The 13,226-nt window shown below is 30.3% G+C and overlaps 1 protein-coding gene across 3 annotated transcripts in view; it reads left to right on the forward strand.

Moving 5' to 3' along the window:
* Positions 1-13,226, forward strand: part of LOC107443874 (uncharacterized) — a 329,039-nt gene that overhangs the window by 259,667 nt on the left and 56,146 nt on the right. For all 3 annotated transcript variants that reach the window (XM_087166130.1, XM_087166132.1, XM_087166131.1), the window contains one exon: positions 1,683-1,828. In XM_087166130.1, the coding sequence (XP_087022256.1) occupies positions 1,683-1,828 (146 nt within the window). The remainder of the gene's footprint in view (positions 1-1,682; positions 1,829-13,226) is intronic.

The raw sequence follows: 13,226 nt of genomic DNA on the forward strand, positions 1-13,226 counted from the left end.
CTCATTGTTCTGATATCCATACAGTTTGTCGAAATAATATGTTATTTAGTAATAAAATTACGATTGTTGAAGTGTTAAACCACTGTTTTTAGGCAGTGAACTTATATAATTCAATTTCAATAAATTGTTTTAGCATTTGTATAATTGTAACTCTTTGTTGCAATTTTTAATTTAAAATATAGTAAGATTTTTTAAATGGTGCCTACTTTATAATTAACAATTTCGTAAGTGTTTAGTGATATGAATCATATTTAAACTTGCCGTAGCTGAGTTAATAAATTTCCATTTTCTCTCTATTGTTTTATTTTCATTATCTCCGCGTATCTTTTTTATATCTCTGTATCGCACGATCTTTTATCTCTTTGAAAGATTGCAAGCAATGCCGCTACTATCTTTTGTGTTGTACTTAGCGTTACATTTTTCTTTGTTGCACGATTTTCATATGATTATGAAACTTGAAATTACGAAGGTGTGTGTAAGAATGCACAAGACGTATGATGAAATAAAAAAAATTAACATCCAATAATTAGTTCCAAGGTTTATTACATATTAAACTTGATGTAAAAAAATACTTTTCGCGCTGTAGACCTCGAAAATTCAAATGAAGTTTAATTTGACGTGTTAGAGTCCATTTTTATTTATAATTTTAACATTTTTTTGGAAATTTTAGCAAATTAGAAAATTATTACAAAGTGTTTTTTTGCAATTTTTTCTCACTTTTTCTCCCTACTTTTTATAACTTTAAGCATTAACTTTAAATTACATGACTTAGAAATTTGAAATTGCACAAGGGTACAGAAAATGCATAACGAGTACGAATCAATGAAAAAAAATACGATCTGATATTTAATTCGAGAATTATTCAGTGATAATACCAAATCTTGAATCTTAATATTATCAACCGTAACATTAACATGTTGAATGCCATGGGGGTCACCAGTGACCGGCACTGAGTTTGTTCGTAGTACCACGGGGGTCACCGTTGACCGACGAAGCCAAGATTATTAGAAACACATAATTCGAGTAAATTTTTAATTTTTTTGCATTATTATCGTTACTAAAATGGTTTGAAAAAATTAATGCAATATAGAACGCACAAAAATAGTTTTATTTATATACACAGAGATGCCAACTTGTTTCGGACAACGAATAAATATTTTCAAGTGGTAGTTCATTAATTGTGATTCTTGGTTTAATAAATTCAATTTAGTTGATTTTTATCCACCACTATTTTTTAACAGTTCGTAGGCTTATATAATTCACCACTTTTTTCGGATAAGTCATGCTAAACCTTTTAAAAAACTAGCAAAATCTGTTTTTGCAGTTATTTACCGTTTGACCAGATGGGCAAGCCATGTAAAATTAGCGTGGCATTCAACATGTTAATACGGAATTTCTTAAAAATAATTTTAAAAAAACCTCCCCAAACTTTTAAGTCTAAATAAGTTAAAGTAAGGGTTTGCTTGGCATAAACTAACATTTACAAGATTCTAAATCAATCATGGTTATTGACGTACAAAACGTTTAAATGGATCCGAGTAATCAAAGCTCTTCTTCTGTCGGAGTAATAGTTTTACTCTTTATACTATCTTAATAAAAATTAACTGTTCTAATTATTGAGTAAAGTATAAAATTGTTTATATTCATTGTACATTTTCTGAAATTAAATTTCTTATTTTCAGAGACCTAGTGAGCTTAACCCAAGTGATTACAGGTCTTGCAGCTACACCACCAGTTAGATTAAAGGTAGTGAATGCGTCTGGATACGAAGTACACGGAGTTGAGCTAGGGGAACAATTGTATTTAAAAGTGGAAATGTTGGATGAAAGTAAGTGGAAAACGAAAATTATTTTTAAAATCTTCATACAAGTCATTCTTTTACACGTTATTTTAATTCAAACTGTTCTAATAACTACATTTTTGATTTTATAAGAGTAGAGATGATTTACAGTAGAATTTCAATCGACCCTTTTTCATGAGAACATTCATTACGAACGATAAATAATCAGCAAATACTTGGAAATGTATGAAAAGTATTAACGAAATAATGAACTCAAAAACTAATAAATTCAAATTAGGTCTGAAAAATATTAATCGAAAATGTATGCACTTAATGTTATAATATTTATGACGCAAAATAAGATGAATAAACACATTTATTTATTTAAAATACTTGAAAAATTGGGCTTGAATTTAATTATTTTCTTAGCCCAAATAATGAATTTTGCAACAGATTGCTGTTCATTTTCTGTTTCTTCGAAAGACTATAGAAAGCTCCTCATTCATAGGCTTTGAGGCCTTCCGCAAATGTTTCAACATTTGGGATTGAGTTTTTGTTTTCATCGAAATCATTTGACACTTCTTTAGCTTTTACAACCATTTCTTGAACTTCAACTTTTTGAAGTTTTAACATTTTCATCAACTGATGCATAAATTAAAAACCTGATATCTGAGGTGATTTTTTAAATAAAAATAATTGATGCCTGGAATTTATAAGAACTTTCAATATTTAATTAGTGGAAAGAAATTAGTGGTTTTTGCAAAACTTTGACGTTGTATTTATATTGTATTATTTTGCTACAACGTAACAGTTTTTTTAGTTTTATTTGCAATATGTTTAAGTTATTACTTTCATATTCATTCAAGTATTGATTAAAATTAAATTTAAAAATAGAGGTAGAAATTATAGTGACAGCACTCAAATTATGTGAGGAGGAAAAAACCAAAAGAATTACCAAAAGAATATTTGAGAATAAGGATGTGAACAATATTAAAATTTAAACGATTGGTTAAAAAAGGTTTAAATATTGAAGGTTTATGAATCTCAACGATAAATATCAGGTTTCCCTCACAATTTTTGGATAGCAAAAAATACTTCATTTTAAGGTTTTTATACTCGTACGAATTAAACACAAGTAATTTTAATAAATCCTATTAAATGCGTAGAGTTATTACAATTATTCAAATAAAATCTTTTATTAAGACTTTATATTTTAAGATCTTAAAATATTTAATAATTAAAGACTGCACCCCATTTTATAGGTGCAAATCTTATTAAAATGTTACACTTTAATTATAAAAATATCATTACATAACGTATTCATGGGAAGTTTACCTTTATTAAATGTTATAAATAATTACAAACAATAATAATAAACAACAATAGTAACAACATTCAACATTATTGAATGTTGGAAATAAAAACAAATACCGTTCGTAAAAGGATTCAACTAGAACCTCTGGGACTTTTAGAATCGAAAAAATAACAAATAAACGTCTTCATACGATTATTCTTCTTTTTCCCCTGTTTATCTCAAATCCCTATTTTATTTTAAACTTTACGAACAGATTTATAGATAAAATTGAAAACAGGAAGAAAAAAACTTTATTTAATCCAATGTTATCCATACTTTAAAATATAAGTAGCAATACTTAATGCATGAATCAACAAGTAAATTATATAAGGTTTAGGAATACTTTTACTTACATACATAGATATGAAAACAACTGGGATATAAAGTAATAGAAGATGAGATAGTTTATTTATTTCACATTGTTATATTATCTCGATAGACATATTTGCATGACATGGAAATTGTTACAAAAAGGATTTTGTTAAAGTTTTCTCTTAAATTATACCTTTTTGCTTACGCATGATATAATATTATTTTATATAAATCGTAGGCAAAAGAAAGATCTGATATTTTGCAATGCTATTGGGTTACTTTTGCAATGCAAAAGTGCCTTTTTCTAGGGTGATTGAAAAACTCTCTAGTATTTTCCATTAAGCCTAAAATTTTTATATCTCCTTGCAACGAGACTAGATGCTTTTTAACTAAATAGAAAGCATATTTTTCATAGCTCAGTTCGCCTTAAATCAGACCGTTTCAATAAGCCTGTAATAGCGAGGGCTGGCCTACTACTATAAGCCTAGAGTAAATTCAATTTCATTGTGTTATTAAAGTTTTTTCTAATCAGCCTCAAGTCACCTATCGTGAAATTACTATAAGTCTGAAAATATCAAGCTAAATAAAAATGGGGGCATTTCCATTTATACAAGCTCATTGCTAAACACCGGTGACAATTGTAAAGTGCACGATTTTGAAATTCGTCCACAACGTATGCATCCTTTCTCTCATTCTTCCAGGTTTTGAAAAAGAAAAAAAATTCTTAACATTTCTGTACATAAATCATCTTTAAAACGAAAAATAATAACAATTTAACCTACCATTAATTAAGGCATTTATTTTTGAAAGATAAATAAATCTGAATTTAGCGAATAAAGAATCGATTTCGTTGATAACTGCCAATAAACTAATTCTTAGTATTGTTTTCAGATGAATACTTAACAAGTTTCCGAAATTCTAACACAACAACATATTATTGCCCACATGGAAATACGGCATTTTCTTCCATCAACGCTTACTTGAACAATTTAAAAAAATTTCTTATCGTTACATTGCTCCCTTCATCCCTGATGTAACTTCTTACAAAATCGATTCTTGAACGACGTGTCTTCCTTTGATGTTTTTAACTCGTTCTTTTTTTTTCTCACCCCATAGCCACCAAAGTGTTTAAGTGCTACTTTTTAAGTACATTTTGATTTGTCCCGCTGTGGACTGATAGTAGAAATACGGTTCCTAGTCGAACACGAAGTCAAGCATCACTAGTTGCGGTCAGAGAGCGGAATGGTGACCACTTTGATCAGCCTGCGTAGATCCAAATGCGTGCAGTAACGGTCCTCTTTAAACTGTTCTACCGTAAAGTGCGTGACTTCGTTCACAGGTCGTCGGATTACCTAAGAGGGGAATCATTCCCTCTGCAAAGGATCAGATTTGTGATGGCATGTCTTCGGATCATCCTCAGCTTTGAGGTGTTTGCCAGATCATCGTCAATAGCCCATTGTGCAGCTTTAGTGTGACGTAAATGAAGTACCGACCAATCTACGGTGTAATTTAGCTAATTATTTAAAAACAAAGATTTTTAGAGATTACTAGTTACTTTTAGAAAGCAAGAAAATTTAAACAAGAATTTTAAGATTTTGCAGCACGACAGTGATTTGTTTGATCCATTGACATAATGATTTATTTTCGAAGGTTCATCATAATTTTTCCTGTCATAAATCTTCATTACTAACACAAAATACATGAATCAATAAAAAATAACGAATTTTAATTCACTAGACATTTCCCTATTTTAATGCCTTAAATTATTTGTATTTTTTCCTGCATACTGGGCCTTCAGATACAGGTATTTCTTACTTAAATGACCACAAATGTTTAACAACATTTCTGAGAATTTTATAAAAAGCGTTTTTACAAGAGAAATTTATGTAACCTACGCGATAAAAAAAATAGAACGAATTCAAAGTAAGCAAAAGCACTTTCCTTACGACCATTTCTTACCCCTCCCTCCTGTTTATATCAAATCCCCAACCTTATTTGAAACTTTCCTCATCCCTTTACAAATAACTTCAAGCGGATATGGTTAGATAGAACCCAAAGAAAAAGCTATCTTTAATTCTATGTTTCCCTTACTTTAAAATATAAGTAGTTTTGGCGTTCTATGTAGCTTTAAGAATCCAAAAAAGGAATATGGGATTTTATATATACTTTTATATATATATATCAACGGCGAGATGCGAGTTATAGAGAGCAGAGATCGAGCCATTTATTCCGTGTCAATCTGCTCCCCGTCATATGTCAGATGACGTGGGAGGAGGGTATTTTTTGACAGCCCGGGTAGTAGGAGGGAATGGAAGTACCCGTCTACATCGAAAATGGATGTAACACGCCCTCTACCCGAACCGATATACCTCATTCTTCTTTACCTCAAAGGAAGAAAAAGAAGAAAAAAAATATCCTGCTACCTCAATCACCGCAAAAAGTAATATTTCTCTACTCTCAAAAACCGGCTGCCGGTTTTTATCCTTAGGAAAATGGAAGCGTCGGGTGTAGTAGGTTTTCAAGGGGGAAAAAAAAGAATATTGATCGGTTGAATGTAGCTTAGATTTTTTTTATTATTATTTTGTATTTTGGGTTGAAATGTTGAAGTTTTTTTCAAGGACTTTGAATTTGACAGTTCTTTAACACATTAATGCAGGGTCTATTGAAAAAATATATATATATGAATTTTGAAAAATCAATTAGAATTGTCAATATTCTGCTTGGAAATTTTTGAAAAAAATTTGAACATTTGAAAAGTCATATACAGTGCGCAAAATAATAGAAATTACACTTCGAATAATTTTTGATCTAATGATCGGATTCTCAAGTTTTAAATCTCAAACTGAATGGTTCGAGGAATTGACCTCAAATATGATAGTTTAGTAGTGCAGACAATATTTTACGTTGCGAAATGAGACGCAAAAACGTACTTTCTCTGAATAAGCATACGTTTTTTTCTCGATAGATTCGGATTTCTGACCCTCGAATATAAGGGGGAGGTGGTAATCTGGGAAATATGATCCGCATAGTTTGGTCAAGAGGGTAGTCAACAGTTTTGATCCCTTATTGTTAATTTTACTTTTTGCGTATTTCATCGTATCTGGAGAACTTTTTAGGAGAATTGAAAAAAAAATTACACGCAAGTATAAAATCCATTTATTCAACGATAATTCCATGCAAAAATTAGCTTTTAGTACATATTTATTAATATTTTATTGACATTATTTTATTGTTATTATTATTTTTTATTATTATTTTGTTATTTAATATTAGACGAAAAAATTAAATTAAAATGGTTTACATTTTTTTACATTTTAAAGACTGCAATTTTTCAAGGCAAAATAGAGAATCTGACAGAATTTGCTGGAAGAGTCTATAAGAAAAGGAATTTTAAAAAGTCGTTTTAGAAAAGTATTTTTATTTATTTATTTTTTTTTTTTTTGAATACTGCAAAAGTAAAAAATCTATGTAATAATTAATATCATATGAATGGATAGATAAGTACTGTGAGTTACATAAATACTTCAAATTAAATACTTAAACAAAATGAAACAGATGCTCTGTGAATTAATGTCGATTTATTATTTTATTGCCTCGCTATTCACAAATATTAAAAAATGATACAAAAAGATAAGTTTTCAATAACTTTCAAACAAATAGGAATTACGAAAAAAACTGAGTCAAACTCATTAGGAAATGTGGTCCTTTCAGCATACCACATTTCTACTCTTTAGTTGTATTCCTGCGGTCTGTTTACTATTGTTTTCAACATGTTTAACAGTTAATAACAAAGTATCGAATGTTTTTTTTTTTTTTTTTTGTTGTAATTCTTGTACATTTTTCAGCACACCTCAGTAAATTTTATTTTTTTTTATCTTATTTTGTAACCATCGTTGAACAGCCGACCCAATTTTTTGGGTTTACGACTACCAATGTTCAACTTCTCAGCCTTGTAATTTTGAACCCGATCCAGAAGGCAAGGGAACTTATGGATCAAGTATGTGGAGAAGTTTGCCCTCGTGGAAGACGTTTTGATGTAACTAACCAGCATTTGCGATACATGGAGAGAAAAACCACGAAAACCTCCCACAGTTAGTCTGACAGCAAGGGGACTCTAACCCGTCTACCACTGAGGATATTTTACGTCAGCACTGCGATCGGTGCAGGCCGAATGCGCAATTCATATCTACCAGCCAACACTGGGATTCGAACCCGGTTCCCCTCATTGGAAGGCGAATGCTCTATCGCCTGAGCCATCACCGCTCACCTTAGTAAATTCAGTTTTTTTTAAGTTTCATAAATTTGCACAGCAAAACAATATGTAACATTAAGTTGAACATCCGTAATAGCGGAGTCGGCGGAAGCCGTTACTATTTTTTAATATTGACTAGACTTTGAATAATGAACCAAGATAGACTTTCAATATTGAACACAGACTCATTTCTATCTAGGACTTATATTACAAAATATAGGCTACCCAATATCTATCTGGGACCAATAATATAAGCCTATAAGGACGCGATCTACCCGGGTGCAGTCAACTGAGACTTCTGTCTGGTATAATCATTGGCGAAAACAGAAATGTCATTTCTTATGTCAAATTTTAAATGTGATTTTCAAATGAAATTTTATGCATTCTAAAAGAGTTCATTTTTGAGATGAAATTCAACCATATTCTTTAATATCTATGCATTGATAGATTTCGAAAGATATAAGCGAAAGAGAATATTAATGTTACAAAACACAATTTGCGTTATCCAGTTATCAATAGAAGCCTTGTTTACTTGTTGAAGACGATAATAAGACAAGTCATTATTGACTTTCAGGACCAAAAATCTATGACTCATGTGATCTCATTACAACTTATTATAGTTCGATCGCTTGGATACACTATGAATTTGACTTTTACGCGTGTCAATCTCAATACAAAAAAGACGGAGAAAATTGCGACAGGTAACATTTATCATTCTCGCTGTGGTAGCCAGATCCAGAAATGAACAGCGGGAAATCTCCTTATCTTTTTTTGGGGGGTAAAAATGGAAAATGAACATATTGCACGCAATATTCGTCTGTGAGAAGGAAAAAAATATAAAGAAAATCGATGAAAAATGACAAAAAGTTGAAGAGTCGTGGGTGAAATGTTTCATGAACCACGGGAAAGAGAAGGCGCCAGTTTAAGGTTAGCTATATCCTCTGTCATTGGAAATCGATGCAGTTTGAAATGAAATTGGTAACAGCTTGTAGAAAATAGATGACATTTTGGTTGATTTTTTTTATGTCTAATGTGACACGTGTACACTAAAATTTGTGCAGTTCTAAATAGCAGTATTTGAAGACAACAGCATTTTACAGTTACACAATTCTACTTTAGTGCTTATAATAAATTGTTATTAATTCTTTAAAAAAGAAAAGTTTTATTAATTTGTCTAAAAATGCAATTGGTGAACATCTGGTTCAATTTATTACTCTTATTAAGATTGCAGCAATTTTACACATTGTTATAAGAAATTTGAATTAACGATTGTTAACTGAAAATTTTTATTTTTTTATTTGCAAGTATATTTTAAACAAAGATTGGGATTACTAAAATATAGCTACTTTCATGGGAAATTTGAAACGTTTTGATATTTTTATGTTAGCTATAATTCTTACGTAATGCTAAAATGTTTTGGACGAATAGCTTATTATTCCGTAGCAATAGTTATTGTACTTAAATCGCACTGTGTCAGTATTTATACATATATATATATACAAAAAAAGATCTATTTAAAACATAAACAAAATGTAAAAAGTTTTTATCATATCGAATTCCCGTAACGGAAGAGCTTAAAATATAATTAAAAAAAGAAAAAAACAATCTCAACAAAAAATCAACTACATCCGATGTTTCAAAATTTGTCTTTTTCTTTCTTTTTTTCCCCCATCTCGGCTTTTATCTTGTTGTACCGTTTTTCTATTATTTTTTATGTTAGCTGGTAATTTTTAGACTCTTTTAATTTATTTTATTTATTTTTGATCTATTTCATTTGGGATTTTTGGCATATTTGGGCATTTTGAATCAAAATATCGTTCAAAATTTTCACCTTTAATGTGGTGCAGCAATTGAACCATATTTTCGTACTAATACGTAAATTAATTTAATACCCGTAGAATACCAGCAGAAATTTTGCTTATTATTACGGTTTATATTCCCGGAATTATGGTTCATTGTTATGGTTCAATTTTTTGGGAGCAAGTAAATGCATATCATTTAGATTTATACGTGTTTAGATACCTCGATTATTAATGCCTTAACAGAATTAGTAACTAAATGAACGTTTGATTTACGTACGCTAAAAATTTTGATTTCAAAATAATTGTAGAAATTGATTTTTCAGTTGCGTTGCACATTACCATTTGATAATTAAAAGTAAAAGTTTTAATTACTACTTCCAATAAATTAGAAGAAATATACATAAATTCAAATAAAAGTACATTTGAGGAAAAGAAAATGAATTGTGATGAAATGAAAGTCGTTGTTAAAATAGACTTAAAAGATTGTTTGCGGAATGGTGAATCTTCATAACTTCCTTTCAATTGCTTATTTAATTTTCATAATGCAACTGCAACAGCAACACTTCTCTTCTTCAGCTGCACTTGACTCGAGTTATTCAAGTGAATTAAAAAGCCAAAAACTCTCCTCCGGACAAATCTCACCCCCTGACTTCTTCCCTAAATATCCAGTTTTACTAAGTAATTTTCCGAAATTGCTTTTCCCGAAATGATAAATTTTATTCCCTTTTCCCTAATAAGGAAATAAAAGCCTTTTCATTTAATCCCCTTCCATTCATATCTCACCCCCAGGGGTCAATCTAAAAGGGAAAAAGGGGGGCAGAGATGGGCGTGAATTTCATTCCAGGAACAAAGAAGAAGGCGGTATAGCGGGAAACGAAAATGGATAACTTCTGGAAAATGGATAACTCCCTTGTATTCGGTGACAGGATAGGGCAACAGATTTATCCGATGTACTCAAAGTAAGGAGAATTAACAACACGTGCAGCATACTACCGGGGTGGTTAGAGAAGGAAACGTGGAAGAAAAGAAGAATCAGTAAAGATGCACACGGCGCGGCGGGAAATGGCTGCAGTTTGAGGTAGCGGCTTATGGAAATGATCGGGTGAATACAGGGGGTGGGGTAGGGTATCTGGTGGAGAAAAGTTCTGGAAATGTTGTATTGAGTGCGGAAATGTTTTTCACATTTCGAAAGATACAAAAGGATTGAAGATGGAAATACATATATATTTAGATTTACACATAATTTCATTATTTTTTTACGTTTTTTCATTCTAACGTAATATATATATATATATATATATATATATATATATATATATAGTATAGTACAAAGCAAGTTAATTGTTAATAATAATTAAATAATGTAATTAATAGAAATAATTGTTTGGTACTCGAACTTCATCCGATAAATTCTGTTTCCCATCTGGAGGTTTTATGCATTTCAACTTCTATTTTCAATATTACGGTATATAGTCTTCGTCTGAGTTGCTGTTGGTTTGTTTTGTTTTGTTTTATATTGAAGCAATAGAGAGTATGGTTGTTTGCGGTAATATACCGCCAATCGCTGAAACTGCTCTTGCACTTTTTGAATGGTAACGCCTTCTTGACGATACTGAAATGTTTGTCAGCGCATCTTAATTTCTTTTTAATATTTTTATTTTGATAGTTAAGTTGCTATTTCCAGTAGTGCTTTCACAAACTGATATGTAGTTTTTTATTTAGTTTTTTTTTATTTCTTGCAAATGATTTTGGTTTCCCTCTGCGGTGCAGATACTTTTAGCTCTCTTATGAGGCAATAACTTATTTCATTTCATCTTAAAATATTTTTCTTCTAATATCCATCTGTGATATTAGTAGCTTGGCTCTCTTGCAACTTGGAATTTAATATCTTATACTTTTTCTTCAGTTTTCATTGTTATTTTTTTTATTTGCGTCCTAAATAGTATTATATAAGTGCTTCTCTTTAACGTTATCCGGTGGGCATGTGTAAACTTAAGAAACGGAGGCGAACAGCATTACCCACACCATACTGCCACTGATACACGCTCATAAGGTGGGGTACATTCACACATCACAGAGAAACATCCATGTCCTGAACGGGACTCGAACCCGCAACAATTGGCTTCGCAGTCAGGCACGCTAACTGCTCGGCCACCAAGCCGGCGAAATAAAAATATAAATATCGATTTATTTTCACTTCATTAAAAAGACCGCATTATGCAGTAAAATCCCTGTACCCGACATGTAAAAAAGTGTCATGTTTACTGAACATTTCTTGTAAAGGTACAAAGCACTCAAGTTGCACTATTTTTCTGAGTAATTCATGCACACATGTTATTAAATTTTATGAAAGCTTTTTTGATAATATAAATTAGAATAATGTTAGTAAATATTTGTTTCGTATCATAAAAGGTGTTTGAAAAAAAGCCGAAAAAAGCATCACATTTTCGTTATTAAAATTGTTTTCAAATAAATATTTCTCTTAAAATCTCACCTTAAATTAATATCAATAATGCAAGGAGTATCTTTATCAAAATTAATTTTTCGGAGTAATAGCTTTATGGAAAATGTTCTTTTTGTCTTGAAAATTACAGTTATGCGAGACAGCAACCAAAAAAGAATATGGAGCAACGTTAAATAGTGGCACAACGAAATTTGATAAAGTGTGAAGATAAATTTAATGCAGACGTAAATAAAACTAAAATTATTTTAGAATCATTAGAAATGTATCTTTGTTATGAATAAAAAATAAAATACACTGTTTTTAGTCAAAAGAAAATAAATAAAAAACTAGAAGTATCTTCTATAATCATTCCTAGAAAAGAGCAACCAATTCCAACCCTTAACTATTTAAGATTACAATTAAAAAAAATAAGTTTAATACAGACGTAAATAAAACTAAAATTATTTTAGAATCATTAGAAATGTATCTTTGCTATGAATAAAAAATAAAATACGCTGTTTTTAGTCAAAAGAAAATAAATAAAAAACTAGAAGTATCTTCTATAATCATTCCTAGAAAAGAGCAACCAATTCCAACCCTTAACTATTTAAGATTACAATAAAAAAAATAAAGGCAAATAAAATTTTGTTGTATGATATCCGATAGTTTATTTCAGGCCCCATTTACAAATTAGTCCAGGTTTTGACAAAAAAGAATGTACTAAAAATGAAAATATTTATTACTGCACTATACTATGAAAAGCAATAAAATGTTCAACTTCGCCAAATGACATGTTTAATTAGTGAGAAAGCCTCATTTGTGATTGTGTAGCATTAAATATTAAAACTTATGTATCTTTCATATTGAGCAAAGCTTTATTCAAAGTAAACCCTATTAGTCAAATATGTTTTTTCCATTTTCTCTTTTCCATTCAAACAAAAGTTTTAGCAAATGAAAAATAGGATTCAGTCAATGTGCATATTTTTTCCCATTCATGTTTCTGCGTGATTGGGCGTGAAATAGTTGATGACTAAACACGCACGATCACATGATTGGTAAATGAAAGATTGATTCTTTTTTTTTTCTAATTTAATTACCACTCAGCCATTTTTAACGGTAAACTTGTTAAAGCTTGTCAAAAAGTGAGTTTAAAAGTGTGAGAACATGATAGAGACATTAAGCTTAAACATTCCAAACACATTATTATGCACATATTTAGTTCTTGAAAAAGTACAAACGGTATCTTTTAATTTTTATGTTATTTAAATCCCCCAATGGTGTCT

This window comes from Parasteatoda tepidariorum, chromosome 6, assembly GCF_982258835.1.
Source record: "Parasteatoda tepidariorum strain Cologne lab strain chromosome 6, Ptep-v5.0, whole genome shotgun sequence".
NCBI classification, from domain to species: domain Eukaryota; kingdom Metazoa; phylum Arthropoda; class Arachnida; order Araneae; family Theridiidae; genus Parasteatoda; species Parasteatoda tepidariorum.